At 37.1% G+C, this 20,675-nt stretch overlaps 2 protein-coding genes across 4 annotated transcripts; both read right to left on the bottom strand.

The window, feature by feature from the left end:
- Positions 1-827: 827 nt before the first annotated feature.
- On the bottom strand, positions 828-9,751 carry wu:fj13e08 (zinc finger protein 782). Of its 3 annotated transcripts, none has more exons than XM_060872501.1 (2): positions 9,733-9,751; positions 828-2,376 (listed from the first exon to the last, which is right to left on the bottom strand). In XM_060872501.1, the coding sequence occupies exon 2, from the start codon at positions 2,228-2,230 to the stop codon at positions 1,244-1,246; it is 987 nt and encodes a 328-aa protein (XP_060728484.1). In that variant the 5' UTR covers positions 2,231-2,376; positions 9,733-9,751; the 3' UTR covers positions 828-1,243. The 3 variants fall into 3 exon arrangements, with proteins under 3 accessions (XP_060728484.1, XP_060728482.1, XP_060728483.1); XM_060872499.1 differs by lacking the exon at positions 9,733-9,751 and adding an exon at positions 6,325-6,425; XM_060872500.1 differs by lacking the exon at positions 9,733-9,751 and adding an exon at positions 3,780-3,843.
- Positions 9,752-11,832: 2,081 nt separating this feature from the next.
- Positions 11,833-20,102, bottom strand: paox (polyamine oxidase). The gene is made up of 7 exons (XM_060872498.1): positions 19,904-20,102; positions 14,759-15,248; positions 14,446-14,636; positions 14,058-14,313; positions 13,864-13,976; positions 13,424-13,578; positions 11,833-13,253 (listed from the first exon to the last, which is right to left on the bottom strand). The coding sequence occupies exons 1-7, from the start codon at positions 20,061-20,063 to the stop codon at positions 13,101-13,103; spliced, it is 1,518 nt and encodes a 505-aa protein (XP_060728481.1). The 5' UTR covers positions 20,064-20,102; the 3' UTR covers positions 11,833-13,100.
- Between the last annotated feature and the right edge of the window lie 573 nt (positions 20,103-20,675).

The following is a 20,675-nucleotide window of genomic DNA, read 5'->3' as shown; positions in this document are numbered from 1 at the left end:
TTTTTTTGTTGTTCAAAAACTCACATTAACACAATGAATGGTAAAATATACTGTTAAATTTAAACATGGTAAAATAATTCTCATGGTTTAAATTGCCAGATGAATTAAGTCACTTAAAATATCCATTATTTTAAGATGCATTGCAGTAGGATACCAATAACTAGCCCTAATAACAAAGGTAAACTTTAAAGGGTTCAAGTTGATTCAAGAGAGTTGTGGTATGTTATTTATGAAAATAAAAAAGTAAGCTATAAAGCTATCTCCTTAAAACATGGTCTTGATGTTTTTACAATGTCACATATCCTGAGTTAGAATAAAAAAATATAAAGGTGTATTAATGCGATTCTGACCCTACAGCATGTCTATGCGTTATCTTTATACTCCACCTTGTGGTGTTTTTAAGCATCTGTCTTTTTATATAATTCACGGAATGCAGAATTGATGAGCATGCAGTGTCTTATAAAAAATAAGCACAAATAAAATTTACAAATAAAAAAAATCTAATTATCAATTAGTTATTACATAACAAAAAATATTTTATTCATCTTGAATATAGAAAACAATATTTGAATGATATGAATATGATTTACCTTTATGTTTAATCATCTAATTGTGGATCTTTTTAAACTAGTTTTATTTTTATATTTAATCAGTTCACTCGTTTGAAATTTCTTAAACAATTATTTATTCATTATTATTTGATTCATAAACTAATTAATTAAATAATAAATACTGAGAGCATCATTACAAGCCCCATCTGTATAATATATCTTAAACATAACTTGAGGAACAATATTGTTCAGTCATTTTGTCAGGAAAATGTGCCAAAGAGTATCTCCAAAAATGTTTATTATTATACTTAAACAAGTATATACAGTAAACAATGGCATTGAGGAGTTAAAAGATATCACCACTTAATCAAATTGCAGAATTATTATACAGTCATTACACACAATCTGAAATAATCAGTGCATTTCTTTCATATAGACTCTAATTTGGATACACAGTAGTCACGTAAGCATCAAATAACCAATTCCATAAATTCTCAGTACCAACTGCAAAAATAACTGCATAAATATATTTATCAACTTGAAAAGTTTGAAAAAGTTATATTTAACAATATGATATGATAAAACCTTTTATAACTGTCTAGCCAGGCTAAGGAAAAAAAATGTCAACAAAATGCATCAGTAAAAAAAAAGAAAATTCAGATTTTAATTTTGCTGTGTGACTATGATAAAATCTATGCCGAATGAGTTTTCCTGTGTAACCTATAACTGTAACCATATTTATAGGCTTTTCCACAGACGTTACACTCAAACGGTTTTTCATTAGAATGCGTTTTCTTGTGCTTGTTCAGTATATAAATCCGCTTGAAGCTCTTTCCACACTCTCGGCACTCGTATGGTCTCTCACCTGTGTGATCTCGCTGATGCACTGCTAAGTCGTACTTGTCAAAAAACCTTTTGTCACACTTGTCACAAGGAAATGCCCTTTCGCCAGCATGTCTGCGCAGATGGATTTTCAGATAAGCAGGTTTGGAAAACCTCATGCCGCACTGATCGCAGGCATATGGTCTTTTTCTGCTGTGCCCTCTCCTGTGGTCGCTGAGGAGGTCATACCTTCTGAACTGTTTTCCACAAGTTTCACACCAGAATGCTTCTTCACTACCAGTGTGTGTGTGCGTTTTTAACAACGTCCTGCCATCATGGCCCTTGACACAGTGATATTTGGTTTGTTTCTGTGCCTTTCTCTGTTTGCTTGTATATTTCTTGTCTGTATTTGAATCATGAAGCTTTACTTTGACAGCACTTCTTTTTTTATTTAAACTTTTTTGACATGCACTGATGTTTTTGGGACATTTTACATGGTACTCATCATCTTCCATTTCAACAGGAGGAATCAGTCCGTGTGGTAAATTATCATCACTCCAGTGTGACGCTTCAGTGGTTATGGTCAGACTAGAGTTAGAGTCATCATGCGGTTCCATTTTAATTAATTCATTCATCACAGTAGACTCTTTCTTTAACTCCTCAAACTTAGGACAAGGTAAATATTCTGATTGAGATAGATCCGATTCCTGTTTAACTTGTACAGGGCAGCTCAAGTCAGAGAGTAGATCAATATTTTGCAGTGATAAGATGCAGCCATTTTTAGGTTTTACATGTCGTGTGTTTTGTTCTATTTTTATCCAGTGTAGGCTTGGAGCAGATGACAAACCTGTCTCCATGACTCCTAAGATGATTTGGCATGTCGTGCAGTATATATTACAGATGTTAGAACCTCATCTCTCACTTCTTCAGTCATCCAAGAGAAAAAATACACTTTTATTCTAATCCCAAATGCAGAAGCAAACCATCCTGATCTATTTTTAACCTGAGAAGGGAAAAAAGAACAAAAACATGGGTTAAAGAATAATAACCCCTGTATCCTTGGTCTATATACAGGTAAACTGTTTCACTGCTTTACAGAAACCAAAATAAAAGTAATGATTGAATGACATCCCTTTATTCACATCAATCAATCAGACAAAATTAATAATAAAAAACTATAATAATTTAAAACCAAAAGACACAAAGATAATAATAAAAGGAACAAATAGGCAGAAGGACCAAAAAGTATTTTATAAATGAAATGAATCAATTAAACTGAAATAATAACTGTAACATAAGGATAACATAAAACCTTATTTTTTTCTACATTTTCTACAAAATATTTCAGGTTTAAGGCTGCATTAGAAGGTCTTCTTGATAATAGTCCTGTAATTTATTATTATTATTATTATTATTATTATTATTATTATTAATTAAAAAAAATCAAATACAGATTTAAAGCAAAATTAAATACATTTTCTCCAATTTCTTACACACTTTTAAGGTTTTCATTTGACTCTTGTAGCTAAAAAAAAGCAGAACTTGATCAGTCAGCCATCAGGCATCAAGGATGCAGTATTTTGTTACATAAATCATGCTGATAATAAATGTGTAGAAAATATGTAGATTCTTGAGTTTAACCACATCCAGTTAATCCCTAAAGTATACTTTATTCTGCTGTGGTGTTATGTACATTGCAATGTGCAACCTACAAACTGACGGATAATATCCCTGATTTTCTACGGATCTACATGCCAGAAAATAATCACCCTGGATAATTATTCATAACAAATGATAATTATGACGTATGTGGCCATGACCAATGAACAGGCGAGTTTTCTTTACACTTATTTACATTTCACGGGACAATATATTTTAAGGAGACTCTTCGAATGCAGCAGCAGTGACCGCGTTGCTAGGTTACCGACATACACTTTGGATCTTATTGAATAAATTGGAGAAAACAAATTGAATATTTTGGGGCTACAGCAATAATTTCTCGACCGATCTTAATCAAAAATAAACTAGAAATTACGGATTTATCCATATGCTGTTCCTTCTCAATATCCCAGCATCATGTTTATATGCTGCCATTTTAACAGACGCCCTGAATTATGGGATGTGTTGCACAGTAAACAACCAGTGTATGCTGCTTTAAAAATGCCTCGATAAAGGCACCTCTTAAATCACAGATACATTTGATTCGTACTCGATGCCTTAATTATAAGGTTTCTGACGAAACCTTAGTGAATGGACCCCGGATTAGAGATGAGTTGCGACAACAGACAGAGCAGGAACAGAAAAGTCAGTCTAGAAAATAAGCATTTTACTTTAAAACTGCTGAGCAGAGAAGCTGCGCGTTCACTTTAAGGGTTAGAAAAGCAGGGGCAGTTTATAATCACTCACCATTGGTCATACAAGTACAGAAAGCGACGTCCTGTTTACATTATTATTTAGTCAGAGAATCTTCTCAGCATCCTGACTCTATTCACCATCTAGTGCTGTGGAGGCGACATGACACTGGGCTCTCGTATGTACGTTATGGGATGATGGGAGGAAATGATATATATGTTATTTATTAGGAATTCACTAAATTCCAGAGGTTTCGTTACCAGGACGTAAAGTGGGCGTGTTTCCGTAGGTCTTGGAAAAACGCCCACTTTCAAAAAACAAACAAACAAAAAACGAGCATACTACGAAGGACAAAACAGTCATACAGGTAGATTTATTTTAGAAAACAAATAAACAACCAAAAACTACGGTATAGTGCATCCCGTTATTATACCCCGTAGGAGGAATTCAAGTTGAGACGACAGGGGGTGTATGTGTATGTGTGTGTGTGTATATATATCTATATCTATATCTATATCTATATATATATATATATATAGATAGAGAGAGAGAGAGAGAGAGAGAGAGAGAGAGAGAGAGAAAGCAAGAGAGAGAGCAATAGGGAGAGAGTGATGGAGTGAGGGAGGGGGAGAGAAAAAGAGAGAGAGAGAGAGTTTTTTTATTTTTAACTCAGCTTTATAAAATAAACAATAAATTACAATACAATGTTACAAACCAGCAGCAATTCTTTTCTTAAAAAATTCTTTTTAGTGTAAAAGGTTGTTAAAAATTAGCTCATCATCATCATCATCATCATCAATAAAACAGATAGCATAACACCATTTCAACATAAAAGTGCTCAAACCATTCATTGCTTTTAAAAAAATAAATCTATTTTGACTCTAGCTTTCACTAGAGCTCTGAAAACAGAAATGGGACTGATCAATCCTTTCTTCTCTACTTCATTTTTCCGGCTAATGTAAATGGCCATTTTTGCTTCTCCAACAATAAAGTTAATCAGTTCCCATTACTGCTTTTCTCTTTTTTTTAAATACCCAGCTCCAAAAATAAAATGTACCTGGGACCATGTTTCACCAAAAGAGATAAAAAGTGTTTTTAGCAGCTCAAACAGAGGGTTAAGTCTTTTGCATTTTAAAAAACAGTGAAAAACAGTTTTTGTTTCTGTTCAGAAGGGACATGTCTTTAAAACATCTGGATTTAACTTCGAGATCAAAACATTGACCCCCACTGCTCCATGTAAAATTCTCCACTGTAAATCACCTGCTCTCTTTCTAAGTGACAATCTCCATGCTGGCTTAGTGTCATCTAAAACCCCCAGCTTGTCCCTCCACACCATGCCTTTCCTCCCATCCAGCTTTCTTTTATTTACAGATTTTACACAACATTTGTAAATTTCTTTTCCTTTTGCTTCATACTGTAGATTGGTAAAACATGTCTTTTGTCTGCATTAAGGTACAAACCATTAAAACCATCAAGCTTTGGTAAAAGTTCCAGTTCAGGGAAAGGGTCGCCTTTATCCGGTGTTTCAGTTCCTTCATGGTATTCCTTTAATAAAAGCAGTTCCTCTTTTGACAACTTGCTAATCCATTTGTTGACGTTGATTTCAGTGTGTTGCAGTGATCGTAGCCCAAGTTTCTTGGCCACTGCTCTCATGTCTTTGAAGTCCGGTCCTGCAGTGTCCACTAATCTCCTCAAGGTTGTAAAATTTTGTGTTTGTGTGAGGCCTGCAGAAGTGTCTCTAATGTCTAATCGTCCTCCTTCCATTAAAGGCTCTTCTAGGAACCAATATAGTGAACAGCAGGGCCTTGGGATCCACGATCAAAAAGAGTCCATGCTTTGAAAACACTTTTGCAAAAATTTGACATGTTAGAATCATTTAAAACACTAGGGTCCATTAAAAATAAGGTGCGATCACAACCAAAGCCACTGACTTTTTGCAGAATAAAACTCATAAAATCTCTCCATATCAGGGAATCAGATCCGATCAGGTATTTTTGTACTGTTTGAAAACGAAAAGTTGCGACTCTGCTCCGAATGTCCACTAGGCCCGGCCCTCCTTCTTCCTTCGGGAGGAAGAGAACACTCTGAGGAACCCAGTGTAATTTGTCCCATACAAAGTTGATTAGTGCTGTTTGAATTCTTTCAACAATGCCACAGTGTTGAGGCTACTAAGTTGTTGGTCAACAGTACCCTCCCCCTTAGCGACATGTTTGGTTTTAGCCATTCCCAGTTTTTTAGTTTACCTTCTATTTTTTCTACTACTCCTTCCCAGTTTTTCTTTTCATCATTTAAATAGATCCCTAAGTATCTGAATTCTTTTGACTTCAGTCCACTTGTTAGTTTTGGTAAACCGAAGGTCCAATTTCCTACTGCAATAGCTTCACTTTTTTGCCAGTTGATTCTCAATGAGGAAACTTGACTAAATCAGAAACGACTTTTTCTAAGACCTTGATTCCATTTTGGTTTTGTACTAAAACCGTAACATCATCGGCATACGCAGATAAAACATGTGGAGCATTAAAACCAGGAAGAATAAAACCATTTAAAGACATTCGTAATCTGTGTAAAAACGGTTCAATTGATAAAGTGTACAACATACCTGATAAAGAACAGCCTTGTCTGATTCCCTGAATTACATTAAAAGGAGCGCTTAACCCTCTGTCGATCCTGAGTACACTTTCCACATCCTGGCAAATCACCTTTATCATTGCTATAAGACTGGGGTTGAGACCAAAAGCCTCCAGAGATTTCCAGAGGTATTGGTGCTCCAAATTGGTCGTCCAAAATGTCCCGAATCAGAGAAACGTTATCAATGATGGATCTATTGGGCACACAGTATGTTTGGTCAACATGTATTACAGAGTCCATAACATCTCTGAGACAGTTAGCCAGCACTTTGGACATTATTTTATAGTCTGTGCAGAGCAGTGACACTGGACGCCAGTTCCTTAATGTCCTGTAGATCCCCTTTTATGGGGAGAAGTGTAAGTACAGCCCTCCGGCTGCTCAGGGGTAGACACATTTCTTCACAGCTTTCAGTGAGTACCTCCAGCAGATCCTCCCCCAGATCCTGCCAGAAGAACTTGTAGAATTCCGCTGGTAGGCCGTCTATTCCAGGTGCTTTTCCACCCGCCATTTTGTTCAAGGCGGCCTGCAGCTCCTCCAGAATCAGCGGGCCCTCCAGTGCAGCATTGTCCTCTGGGGAAACTTTTGGGAGTCCTTTGTGAAAGCTCTCTAACAGCTCTTCATAGTCACTGTATTTACTCTTGTACAGATCTCTGTAGAAGTTTGTGGCGTACCGTCTAATGTCGTTACTGTGTTTTATGTGTTGCCCATCATTTGTACGTAGTGTGTGCATGATTCTGCTCTGGCCATTCCTTTTCTCCAGTCCGAAGAAGAACCGTGAGGGGGCATCAATTTCATTGATTCCCTTAAAACCTGAACGTGTGCCCAATAGATCCGCCATTAAAGCTTTTTTTGCTTGGAGTTCTCAAAATGTCCTCTGTTTCCTGTGGAATCAGTTAAAGCCTGGCATTCCACTATATATATCTCCAGCTCTCTTAATGACTTGGTGATATCCCTTGTGACATTGGCAGTGTACTCCTGACAGAGCTGCTGGATTAAAACCTTCCCGTGGTCCCACCATTGTCTACAGGAGGAGAAATCTCTCTTATTTTTTCTAAAAGAGGTCCAGAAAAATCTGAAAGACTCAATAAAATTAGCATCATTCAGTAAAGATATATTAAAATGCCAGTATGCACTTCTATGTTTAAGATTTGCAATACAAACTCTACATCTGACTAAAAAGTGATCTGAGAAACTAACAGGTGTTATTTTGCTAGTTTTAAAAACATTGAAATTATGTTTAAAACAATAAAATCTGTCTAATCTAGCTAAGGAAATAAAATGGTCTCTACAATGCACTCATGTGTATTGTTTTTATTTCCATGTTGTCTTCTCCAAACACCTACCAGATCATGAGTTGTTAACAGACGTGTTGATGCTACGTGAGGTTCCGTGTGGTTTCTATCCACTGAGTCATTTTGAGTACACTTAAAATCTCCTCCTAAAAACAGATACTCTTTCTATTCGCAGCTGGATAAAAGTTCACATAATTTGTTTAAAAATAAAACTCGTTCAGGGCCTTTAGTTGGAGCATTGTTGATAAATACAAGATTAAAAAGTTCATATTTTGCCTTGATCAACATTAACCTACCAGCGATAACCTCCTGTGTAGTGTAGGATTCTGATAAAAAATGTTTGGTAAAGAGAATGCCCTCTCCTGCACTTACTGGACTTAGTAAACTCAATACTACTTCACCTTCCCATTCCATCATCCATCTAGACTCATTTTCTTTGTCGCTATGAGTTTCTTGTACAAACATTACATCTATATGATTTAGTTTCATTAATTCGCAGAGTTCTGTTCTTTTTTTAACATACCTTCCTCCCCTTCCTTATTTTATGTTTAAATAAGCAATGCTAAAATCAGTCATAAGTAAAAGTATAAGACAGAAAAAGACTAGCATCATGCTACAGAGTAATGGCTTATGCATTTTCTTCATCGTCACACAGCAGATCTTGTCTTGTTCTAGTTACAAACTATTTTAAACGATAGACTTCCTGGTGTGTGAAGCTTTTATTTTTGTCCTTTATTATGGTTGTGGCGGAGTCCACAAAGCTTTGTTTGTCAGGGAAGTGCTGGTCTACTTTAACTCCCTTCATATTCTTTGTTTTTTGGAGAAACTTTTTAATCTCTTTCACCTTATATGTACCTGCTTGTTCCTTATTTTGTTTATCCTCATCACTGTCTGTTTCTGTGTTAGTGTCTTGCTCACTGCCCGACTCCACTGCTTCTTGACTGCTTATGATTTGTTTTTCCTGTTCCATTTCAACAAGCCCTTTCTTCCGGGTCTTCCTGTGGGCCACTACTACCTGCTTTAGATTTTCTCTTGGATCTGACCACAGTGAATTCTACATCCTCTGTGATCAGATCCGTGTTGTCTGTAGCTACAGACTCCTCACTACTTTGATTTTTGACTGTCTCTGTGTTCTGTTCTGGATTGTCATTAACTTTTGGATTTTCTTTTCCTGTCTCCATCTGTTCTGTATCTGGCCCAATTGTTTTCTCCTATTCTTCTTGACCTTCTGTGTTACTTTTTTGCTGTTTTATTTCTTCCTGACTTTTTGTCTGTACACTGCTTTCCACACGGTCATGTTTGTCTTTTTCTTTTTGTATTTCTGTCTCCGGACTACCTTCAACCTCTTTCCCCAGGACAGTTCCTGATCATATGTCCCTCCTGACCACACCCAAAACACTTCAACACTCCAGAAGTTGCAAAAATAACAAATTCCTCCCCATTTTCTTTGATTTTAAACACGATGTTCAGGTCTTCATCCCTGTTGTTTAAAATCATGTACACATATCTCCTATAAGACAAAATGTGCCTCAGCTCGGGGTCTTTACAGCCTGTTGTACTCAGTTTTATTTCAGACACTGGTTTCCCAAATCTAGTCAGTTGTTCAGTCAGTACATCATTGTCTACATAAGGGGGGACATTGGACAAAATAACTCTTTTCGAGGGGCTACTGAGGGGAAAAACTGTGACCAGCGTGTCTTTAATTACGACCCCTTTAGTGACCACAAACTCAACTTTGTGAATCTCATCCACAAACATCACCACGGCCTTGTTCATGCGGCCAGCAGAGACAATGCTCTTCCCGCCGATTAGCTTAGCTACCGCTGAGGCGCACTCCTCTACGGTGCACGCGACAGTCGGTAACAATTTAAACCCATGCTGTCGCGTCAGGTGTGTCATGACGCCGAAAGCAAGGAAGGTAAAGAGACGCTACAACGTCTCTCTCTCTCTCTCTCTCTCTCTCTCTCTCTCTCCCCCTCTTTCTCTCTCTCTCACACACACACACACACACACACACACTACTCGCTACACACCACTCTATGCAAATCACACAACATACAACATAAAGACAAAAGTAGTGATGTTACCACTGAAGCTCCGAGGCGTGTGTCAAAAAAATGAACCGATTTTCATTGAAGCTTTGTATCGAAGCATGATTCGTTCTGACAAAATCACGTGACCAATGACGTCCGAAGCTTTGTTTTACACACACACACACACACACACACACACACACACACACACACACACACACACACACACACACACACACACACACACACACACACACACACACACACACACACGTGACTGCTTCGTTATCTGATTCAAAGGTTTAAAATCGTGCGCGACAGACGGCGGTGCGCCCTCGTGTGTTCTATTGGAGTATTACACGGAATCTATTACTGTATAGCGAGTTTAGTAGGAGATCTTATTGTTGCGAGTTGTCAATGGAGCCTGTTACAAAAAGATCGCGTTCTGAAATGTGGGAACACTTTCATTTGATTTCGCCCAATAAAATGGATATATATGGTTTTGTTGTGAAGCCTATATTTATAACTTAAATCTCACTCATCATTGGGCAATTATACGATTCAATGTAACATTTCATGTCGTATATTTGGTCATATATAAATTTATTGGATAGTAGTAATAAGTTGAAAAATATAGAAATGCAAGAAAAGCCTTTTGTGCACCGCTTAACACCATGATCTTTTTTTAAATGGTTCACACTTTATACTTTTGAGACAAGGTCTATCCTTAATCTGTTTTTTAGGTTCAGTGATTGATTTGCTCCCAGCAGCTGGCCTATAATAATAATAATAATAATAATAATAATAATAATAATAATAATAGTAATAATAGTAATATTATTCCAAAGGCATGCATGGTAGGTCCAAAGACATGCATGGTAGGTTGATTGGCATCTCTGGAAAATTGTCCCTAGTGTGTGATTGTGTGAGTGAATGAGAGTGTGAGTGTGCGATGGGTTGGCACTCCATCCAGGGTGAATCCTGCCTTGATGCCCGATGACGCCTGAGATAGGCACAGGCTCCCCGTGACCCGAGGTAGTTCGGATAAGCGGTAGAAGATGAATGAATGAATGAATAATAATAATAATAATAATAATAATACATCATCCATGTCACTCATTCAAGAACACTTACAATGTCCATTTCACGAGCTCACACTTACAAATAAGACTGTGTGTCTACTGTATATAGTCATGCTGAACATGTGGACACCTGATTGCTGATTGTTAATAAAACATAATTAAGCACAAAGCATCTATCTAGCCTACAGTACAGTAGTCTGTAAGGCAGATTTATAATCGTGTAAAAGTGTATCTGCACTTATGTACCTTCAACATTCATGAGTTTGATTTTTTTTTCTAAAAACAGTCAAAATGTCCACATTCACCATACAAAAAGTTATCTTTATTACATTTTTGTTTGGAGTTACCATGCGTATGCAATGGAACAAGCTTTAGTCATGTATTTAATATATTGATTCATTTATTTATTAATCTATCCTTAATTTGTCAATCCGTTAATTTTTGCTTCTAAAATGAATACGTTGTTTGGTTGTGGAACATTCTGTGATAGCGCTTTCACCAGCAGAGGTCCTCATCGAGCTCTGATTTGAAAAGCTTCGAGTAATGAAACTTTTTTTTCAAGAAAGCTTCACTCCGCCATCACTAGAAAAAAGCAATAAGGTAGTTTTCACTCACACCTTCACTACACGCTCACACGCTCCGTCCACGCTCATGCGCTCGCGCATGCGCACAGTGAGAGACAGAGAGAGACAGAGAGAGAGAGAGAGAGAGCGCTTTCTTGGATCCTGCAGGGTTTATGCAATTATAAACCAAATCTGCTGTAATTATGTTTCCATGCATGTTTATTTTTACAGCAGGTCCTTTATTACAAATGTAATTACTTCAAAATGATTGAATTTTTAATGTATACAATAGCTGTTTCAGTCATTGTATGTTAATATGGTTATGTAACTGTATGTTAATGGAAACACGTTCCTTTAGAATGGTAATTAAACTGATTGGCACTCAACCAATCAGAATAGGGGACTCACAGGCCCTGGTACAAACATTGTGTAAATACTACAAAATTGATAATGCAATGATTGACACTGCTAATATGAAAAGGTCAAAAGAAACAGTCTTGAGGCTGAACTAGAATTTTATGTAGAATTTATTTGTTGGATTCTAATTTTTAAAGATGTGGATTAAAGAGTGAAATGTTAGAGAAGAATCTTCTCACCTCATTCACATAACGTACAACTCACACAGAAGGTAACATGGAACATGAATCAGAATCAAACAAATGAGTAAAACATACTAGATGATACGTTTGTATCTCCAGTGCAAAACTAAATACACAAACATTCAGAGTAGAAATATATCTATCTATATTTAAATTCCCACATTTATTACATAACTATTTCCACATAACATACCTAATAATTTTACAGAATATATTTAACTTATAATTAAATAATTGTTTATTTAAAGTCACTGTGGAAACAATCAGCTTTTGTTAGTCATTTATTTGCTGATTGCAAACATCTTTATTAATAATAATAATAATAATAATAATAATAATAATAATAATATGGTAAAATAACGATTCTCAAAGAGTGCAACTAGGGCCACAGAAAAATATCTAAAAGTATTATCTCTACTTAGTAATTTTAAATGCATTAATCTAAAAACGTAGATTAATCTAAAACAGTAGATGTTGTGAAATGCTATTAAGATGAACCAGCCACCGTCCACAAATTCACAAATAATGAGTATTGAACTGACTCCAATTATATAGAAAAGAAAAAAAAATCCAAGCAGATTTGCCATGCAGAGGAACAGCAAAATTGTTGTTTTGCCAAATTAGTGCTGGGTCTAAAATGATGCATTAAAGTAGACGTATGGCAAATGGTACAGTACCAACTCATGAGCAGGTTCCATCTATTAAAAAAAGAAAATCTTACTGATATCCAAATATGTTTTTGCCTGTTGACACCTGCTTGTTACTGTTTTCTGAATATTACTGAACATGTGAAAAGTCACCTTTAAATGAAGCCATTGCTATACCATCTATTTTCTGTAACCCACACAGTTGTGGGGAGCCTGAGGTCTACCCCATGGAACCCAGGGCACAAAGCGACGGACACCCTGGATAGGATTCTTACCATTGACAAATCTGTTCCAACCAATGAATTGCTCAGAAAGTTAATAAAGTTTAAAAATTTGTCTAAATATCCAAACAAATGTGTCCAGTTTTGGACAGTTTGATTGGTGTATTTGGTTGCCATCTGACAGAGAGGTCTTTGATTTTATTTTGTAGCAAAATTACTTTCAAATTTCTATTTATTATTACAACTGATCTTCAAAGAAGAGAGATTTTCTTTTTAGCCAATGAGTCTATCATTTGAATCTGTTTACTCTTTACAGATTTGCTGTGACTTTCCCTGCTGACGGATTGGGATTGTAGTGTGATATGAGACGGTCTGCTTCTCTCCAACCAGTAAGCAAAGCGCCATGGACAGTGGAAAAGAAAGATTTGTGAGTGGCTTCTCCAGCAAACAGCACCTGTAAGGGCTGAAGAAGAAAGCTGGACTAGATAACTTAAAATAAATAAATAAATAAATAAATAATTATAATCACTTGCTAAATTATTTGCAAACTAATAATGAAAATAGATGAAGCTATGATTATAATTATAACCAAGGCTTTCTGTGTGATGGTAATATAATAATACTATAATATACCTTAGCATTTGATCCCCTCAGTGGAAGAGGCTCTGCAAGATTATCGATATCTTCACCAGAACAATCTTTTGCCACATAAGAGTAAGCACCACAGGTGTAGGGATCATGGAACCACCGGGAGCGAAAAAGCTTCTTTATAGCAATTGTTGGATTTCCTGCAACATTACAATATATTTACATTTCATGGGGTTTACACTGATAAATTGAATTAATATTAACTTAATATTTCTAAATACATACATATATATAAATTGTTTATGCCACAACCCTGTTTAATTCTTGAATCCTAATGGTCAGTAGTTACTGATTCAATTTTCTATAGCAGGAGGTCCTACTACTACATTCATAGGTTCATATTAGCTCAATTACTGAATACAAATACATTATTGTTGCTATAATAACTTCTCTACGTCTATGAAAGAAATAGTTATTAAAATTACCTGTAAATCTGTGAATGAGTTGAGTCACTGTGTGTAGCACCTCCTCTTCAGGCAGAGTTTCCATATATTCAGATTCATGCCCAGCAATCCAGCCACAAAGAATATAGCCATACCTGTATCACCAGATAGAGAAATAAAACCTTAACATGAAACCTAAAGAACTGGAAGAAAAAATTGGACTGAATTCTGCTTACCTCTCTGCGGGTTTCAGTACAGTAAAGCAAGACATCTTCCTGATCCAAGAAGTTTTTATATCAGAAACAGGATTCTGAAGATCATGTTCATCCTCCCATACAAGGAACACAACTTCACAATCTTCATCCCAGAAAGGCTTCTCGAACTCTACAAATATTTTATTGTTTGTCCCAAAACCCAGTCTCTGGATGGAGTGCAACTTGTGTTGTGGCAGAGGTGGATTCAGAAGACTATCGTGGTGCTTCTTCATATAGCCTTTACAAGAAACAAAGAGAGGAAAAAATGGAATGGAATTCTTATATTAGAGCTAATATATCTGAAATAATGAAGAGAAACATATATGGGATTATGTAGAATGTTTAAAGCAGACAAATTCACTAAACATACCCAGTGGAATGGTAAGAATGACATGATCTGCTTCAAAAGTCTCTCCAGTAATGCATTCAACTGTAACTGGACATGTTATTTCTTTTGAGCTCGCCTGGCTGTTCCAGTGAATGCACTTAACCGTTTTGTTAAATAAGACAATATCCTTAGGCAGTTCATTCATCATGTGTCTAATTAAGCCTTCATAGCCTCTGCAAAAAGGACACAAATCCATTCATCAAATAAGGAATTTAACTGCATCCTTAACATTGGCCATCATGGTTTAGTACAAGCTGAAGTTAAGCTGAAGGACACATTTCCTTCACTAGCTCACCCTGGGAAAGTGCAGTCCAGTCCTGGAAGGGACTTGTACATGCCAAAGGTTGCAAGGTTCACATCGTCCATCGTGTGTGTCCCGTTCACACCACACTCAAGCTTCAGCAGTGTGCTGAACAGAGCCTGTCTGAGCTTTCTGGCTTCATCTTCCTTCCATTCTTCATTGCTGATCCTGAGAGCCTCTGTTTTAAGAAACTCCCCAACACTAGACATGGGTGCCCTGCTAGTGTTGTAGAACTCCTGAGACTTCCTAAGTAATGTCATGAAGACTTCCACAGCAGGTGCCATTAAATCAGCCTCAAGTTTCTTGCCTGAGCTGGAAAGCCAGGTTGAAAGTAAAGGTGGAAGCCCACCAAAGTCCACAGACTGATTCTCTTCAGATAAACACTCTTCATCAAGCAAATTGTAGTGGGAGGCCAAGCGAAAAACTGGGTTCTCTTGTGAGGGACCATGGATCCAGTTGGCACCTATTTCTATAATTTTTCCATCTGGATGTAAAAAAAAAAAAAAAAGAGAGACAAACATTTGTAACCCATCAAATGAATTTTATATAAGGTCAGGTTATGATCTTGCTTCTGAGTTACATGAATTCTGTAAGGAATAGAACAATCAAATTAGCTGATTGTTTTCCTTTTAATCAATTATTTTATAAACCTTCTAACCAATCAGATTTAAAAAGTAAACAGCACTGTGCTATAAACATAAATATAAAAGTTGTCATTTTGGATGCTATTACGTTCCAACTACTCTTCATGCAGAAAGACACATGCTGATATACAGGACATACATTTTAACCATTCTCCAAAGGAGTGATGGTGCAGAGTACATACAGTCCAGAGTACAGGTCTATAAAATAATCATTGTAGTTCATGTTCACAGAAAACAGTAACCATTTAAAAAAACAGTAAATTAAAAAGCTGACAGTGCTTTTACATAACACTGTAATGATTATATTGGCTTCTACCCACAACAGATAAGCAGTTTTTCAAGGCTACATTTGCAGAGGGGGTTAGTATGCTTACTCAGCACCTCCAGGGTTGCGGATTTGATTCCTGCCTCCAACCCTGTGTGCACAGAGTTTTCATGTTCTCTCTGTGCTTTAGGGGTTGTATCTAAATGTGTGTGTGTGTGTGTGTGTGTGTGTGTGTGTGTGTGTGTGTGTGTGTTCGCACACGTGCGTGGGATTGTGGCCCGAGATAGGTTGGTGCCCCTTTCCAGGGTATCCCCCACCTTGTACCCCATGTCCACTGGGACAGACCCCAGGTTACCTGTGAACCAGTGTAGGAGAAGTGGTACAGAAAATGGATGGATAGAATGTACCAACATCACAAACCATTCTTGTCTCCCAAAGAGACACAGAAGTACTCTATAGCCTTCCGTATTTGTGTTTAAATTCAGAGAGTACTCTGTTCTTAAGTTTCATATTATTTAAACTTTCACAATGTAATAAACAGTGGTGTGAAAAAGTGTTGGCCCCATACCTGACCTTTTTTTTATTTTTTGCATGTTTGTCACACTTTAATGTTTCAGATCATCAAAACAAATTTAAATATTAGTCACAAATTACAAGTAAACACAACATGCAGTTTTTAAATGAAGGTTTTTGTTATTAAGGGAAAACAAAATCCAAACCTACATGGCCCTGTGTGAAAAAGTGCTTGCCCCTAAACCTAATAACTGGTTGGCCGCCCTTAGCAGCAAGAACTGCAATCAAGCATTTGCGATAATTTGCAGTGAGTCTGTTACAGCGCTGTGGTCTACTCATCTTTGCAGAATTATTGTAATTCAGCCACATTGGAGGGTTTTCGAGCATGAACTGCCTTTTTAAAGTCAACATCTCAGTAGGATTTAGGGTTTCAATAGGATTCATTTTGTTTTTCTTCAGCCATTCAGAAATGGGAAAACTGATGGCCTCAAATTGTCCTTCAGGATTTTTTGGTAGACAGCAAAATTCATAGTTCCATTTATCACAGCAAGTCTTCCAGGTCCTGAAGTAGCAAAACAGCCCCAGACGTCTTCACGGGTCCACTTAGATCCAAAAACCCGAGGTCCGACCCGAGCGGGTTCAGGTCTAAAAGTTTCACGTGTTCCTCGGACACAGGTCGGGTATAATAATTGCGGCATCGGGTCTCGGGTAATTTAAAATGAATGTGTTTTTACCGAACGGACCCAAGAAGACCCAAACTACTGTAACTCGCGTGTGTGCATCGACTCAAGTCCACTTGCGACATCGTGTTGCTGGCGGTAAGCTAATTTTCGTTGAAACAGACCTGTCAATCAATTTTGAATCCACGCTGTAGCAATTACTTTTCTGTCTGACTGGTGCGAGCAGGGCTGCATCGGTGTGTGCAACATTTGGGTCCAGTCGGGTTAAAAAAAATTAAGTCAGTCTCTGGTCGGGTAAAAAGTGATTCGGGTCACTTCGGGTCGGGTACATTTCTTTAGACCCAAGAAGACCTCTACATCACACTACCGCCATCATATTTTACTGTTGGTATGATGTTCTTTTTCTGAAATGCAGTGTTACTTTTACGCCAGATGTAACCTAACCTGACACACACCTTCCAAAAAAGTTCAACATTTGTCTCGTCAATCCACAGAGTATTTTCCCAAAAGTCTTGGGGATCATCAAGATATTTTCTGCCAAATCTGAGATGAGCCTTTATGTTCTTTTTGCTCAGCAGCGGTTTTCATCTTGGAACTCTGCCATGCAGGCCATTTTTGCCCAATCTCTTTCTTTATAACCTTTTACCAGACTTGAAATTGTAATTGTAACTGGAAAGGTAATTGAGATCTTTCTTATTTGTTTCTGAATTTCTTTGCATCTCTGCATGATGTGTATTTTTTGAGGATCTTTTGGTCTACTTCACTTTGTCAGTCAGGTTGTCGGAACTTAGAGCCCGTCTCCAAGTCGGCACATATCAGGGTGAATTATACTGATATACTTTATAATACTTTTATACTATATAATTGTTACTTAAACTTACTTTACTGATAGCACTAACATTAATACGAATTAAAACAATGGGAAAGCTCCTCAGACCTGGATGAGAACGAGCAAACTTCTTTATTGTGGTCAATCAGCTAACAATTCTCTAAGAGAAATTGCCAATTTGAAAGTAACAAAAGAAATCCCAAAAACCCAAAAAGAAAAGAAAAAGCATCTTCATGAAGAGCATCGGCATGCAAAAACAAAAACCCTCAGGACGGTCCTGCAAAGTAACGGGATTTTTTACGCATACACCTTTGGTCCCAAAAATTCTCCTCTATATATACGCTTCCAAGCGCCTCCTTATCGGTTCCCCTCCTCACAGACCCATTTCCATATCACCTTATCATTATGTCACCTTATTTACCGGAATCATCTCATATGTTTTTGTAACGTCCTGTTCCTTACAATCCCCTTGTTTTTCCTTCACCTTTTGCCCATATGCCCATTTATGGATTTTCCTCCCCTTAGTTCCCCGGGGCCCAGGTCCGGAAGCCCAGGCCTGTGACCCTGGGTCTTCTTCGTTCGACATAACAATTATATCTAAACAACAATTTTGTTATTAAAAGTGTGCTCAAAAAAGAGCCTCACTCCCTGGTCGAAGTTACATTTGCCTCTAAGTTTTTTTTCCATGCCAGACGTCCTGAAGATTAATCCTTCATTCAACTGCAATGGGTAAGTTTCTCCTTTGTTATTTTCTTCTATACATGATTTTTAATAATTATAAGCTACTCTATGAGTCTGATTTTATGTCAAAAGTTATTATGTTAAAAGAAAGCTCTTATCTATTTGTCATCTTATATTGCCACTATTGTTAAACTATTGTTGCTATACTGTTATCACTATTGTTAAGCTATTGCTACTATAATGTTGCTTGTGTACATAAAAGTAAACAATGGAGTTCTTTGATGACTCCTCTAAACTGCTAAAAGCTTCAACTTTGTTTTGATCGCATGTTTCATGTTATGATCTCAGCCTGTCCTTGCTCAGGCTGGAATTGTTTACCCTTATCTCAAGCTCCCGTTCCTCTATCTCCTCTAACTCCCCTTATCTCTCCTCAGACCCTACGCCTCAGCCAGCTCATCCTGGTCGCCCCATCATGTCCTCACCTCACCATCCTCGTCCGTCTCCCTACCCAAGGCCAGTGCCCGCAGAGCTATCGCCGCTTCCAGCTACTTCATATCACCCATGAGCTCATTACGTGTCTGGAACAGTTCTATTCTATGGCCCTGAGTCCCCTGTTTACACTCTTTCCTCTCCTGTCTGCTGAGTTACTATAATAAAGAGTGCCTCTTTTATTCACCCTCTGACTTCTGGTTAATAATATATAATATAATAATAATATAATATAATAATATAAATATATTCTCTTAAGGCTCCAGGATTTTTCACAACAAGGTCTTATTTAAATCATTTCTTGATTGCGAACATTTGTGGCAGTAATCAGACCTGGGTGAGAACTCCACTGGGTGTGATAAACCACAGTTAAGTTATATCTTAACAGGGGGACAAGCACTTTTCCACACAGGGCCATGTGGGTTTGGATTTTCTTTTCCCTTTATAATAAAAACTGCATCTTGTGTTTATTTGTGTTTGATGGTCTGAAACATTAAAGTGTGACAAACGTGAAAAAAATACAAAAAACCAGGAAGGGAGCCAACACTTTTTCACACCACTGTACTGTATGTTTATGGAGAGAACATGCAAAACTCCACACACAGAAACCTGAATTGACTCAACTGGGAAATTTTCTAGCTGTGAGGTGGCAGCAAATAATAATTATTAAGTGTAACACTTAACAGTTCCAGAAAAACAAGAGGATTATAAAAAAAATAAATAAATAAATAAAGTTGCTATGGAAACAATGAAATGAGGAAGCTGTACACGTTAAACCACATGAATGCTCACTCAGCACTGTTATTTGTGGAAGTCACTGCACAAATAAGTTACTCAGAGGACAAGAACTGGCTGTAAAAACAAATAACTGCATCACCCTTCAAGATAGTGAAATATATTCGGAGACTCAGTACTTATATTTACAGTATTTGACAGACGGTTTTCCACAGCGACTGAAAACGATCTTAATTTTATGATGTTGTTCGTAAGTTTCATATCTAACAAACATTACAGGTGTTTTTTTTAGCTTTCTCTTACCCAGTCTGCCAGTTTTAATCCTTCCACCGCTTCTCGAGGTTGCTTCGATGATACGGACATTTCTGAAGCCCTGTTTGATTAACTTTTGAGCAGCACCGACTCCTGAAATACCACATCCGATAATAACGACTCTTTTATCGACACCAGAATGGAGAGCCATCTTTCTCTCTGAGCTTACAGTGGTAAATAATGCAGCAGTGTGTCTGTAGAGGGCACTAAACTCCTGGGTTGCTTACTTCCGGTGTATGATGTTTCATCCCAGGCAGTGACCGGTTCCGACTCTTATTAGTGAGTTGGTCCATCAATAAGAGTCGACTCTTTGAACTCCTATATGTCTTTGAAAATAAATAAATAAATAACAATTTTTATGCAAATCAGAATAAATTTAGAAATCAGTCAGAACATTTATGGCCAGGTTGGAGGACTAGTTTCTTGTCTGCCAAATGCTGTAAATGTAAATGTGTATTCTTATGATAGTAAAAAACCCAGAACAATTTTATTTATTTATTTGTTTGTTTGTTTGTTTGTTTGTTTGTATGTTTTTAAGTTTTGCTACCTGAAAGGTTTTTGCTGATTGTGACAGGTACCTGGTGGATATGCACAAATATAGTCTTGGTTTTGCTGCATCACATAGGAACTCTAAGAAATAGACAGCTACAGTAAATGTTTACTGGCAATAAAGTATTTAATCGTGTTTATGTTTCTTATACTCTATTAAGTTCAACATAATTAAAGGTGTTTTGCTCCTGATTTTTGTTTGTATCCAATGTCC

The sequence above is a fragment of the Tachysurus vachellii genome, chromosome 6 (genome assembly GCF_030014155.1).
Source record: "Tachysurus vachellii isolate PV-2020 chromosome 6, HZAU_Pvac_v1, whole genome shotgun sequence".
Taxonomy (NCBI): domain Eukaryota; kingdom Metazoa; phylum Chordata; class Actinopteri; order Siluriformes; family Bagridae; genus Tachysurus; species Tachysurus vachellii.
Note: the sequence above shows the minus strand (reverse complement) of the source record. Positions and strands in the feature narration are given on the sequence as shown.

Excerpts from the sequence above, each read along its gene's own strand:
- wu:fj13e08 (XM_060872501.1), bottom strand. The coding sequence starts at position 2,230 with ATGGAGACAGGTTTGTCATCTGCTCCAAGCCTACACTGGATAAAAATA.
- paox (XM_060872498.1), bottom strand. The coding sequence starts at position 20,063 with ATGGCTCTCCATTCTGGTGTCGATAAAAGAGTCGTTATTATCGGATGT. Across the intron at positions 15,249-19,903 it reads GATTAAAACTGGCAGACTGG|ATGGAAAAATTATAGAAATA; the intron begins GTAAGAGAAAGC and ends TTTTACATCCAG. Across the intron at positions 13,579-13,863 it reads ACTCATTCACAGATTTACAG|GAAATCCAACAATTGCTATA; the intron begins GTAATTTTAATA and ends GTAATGTTGCAG.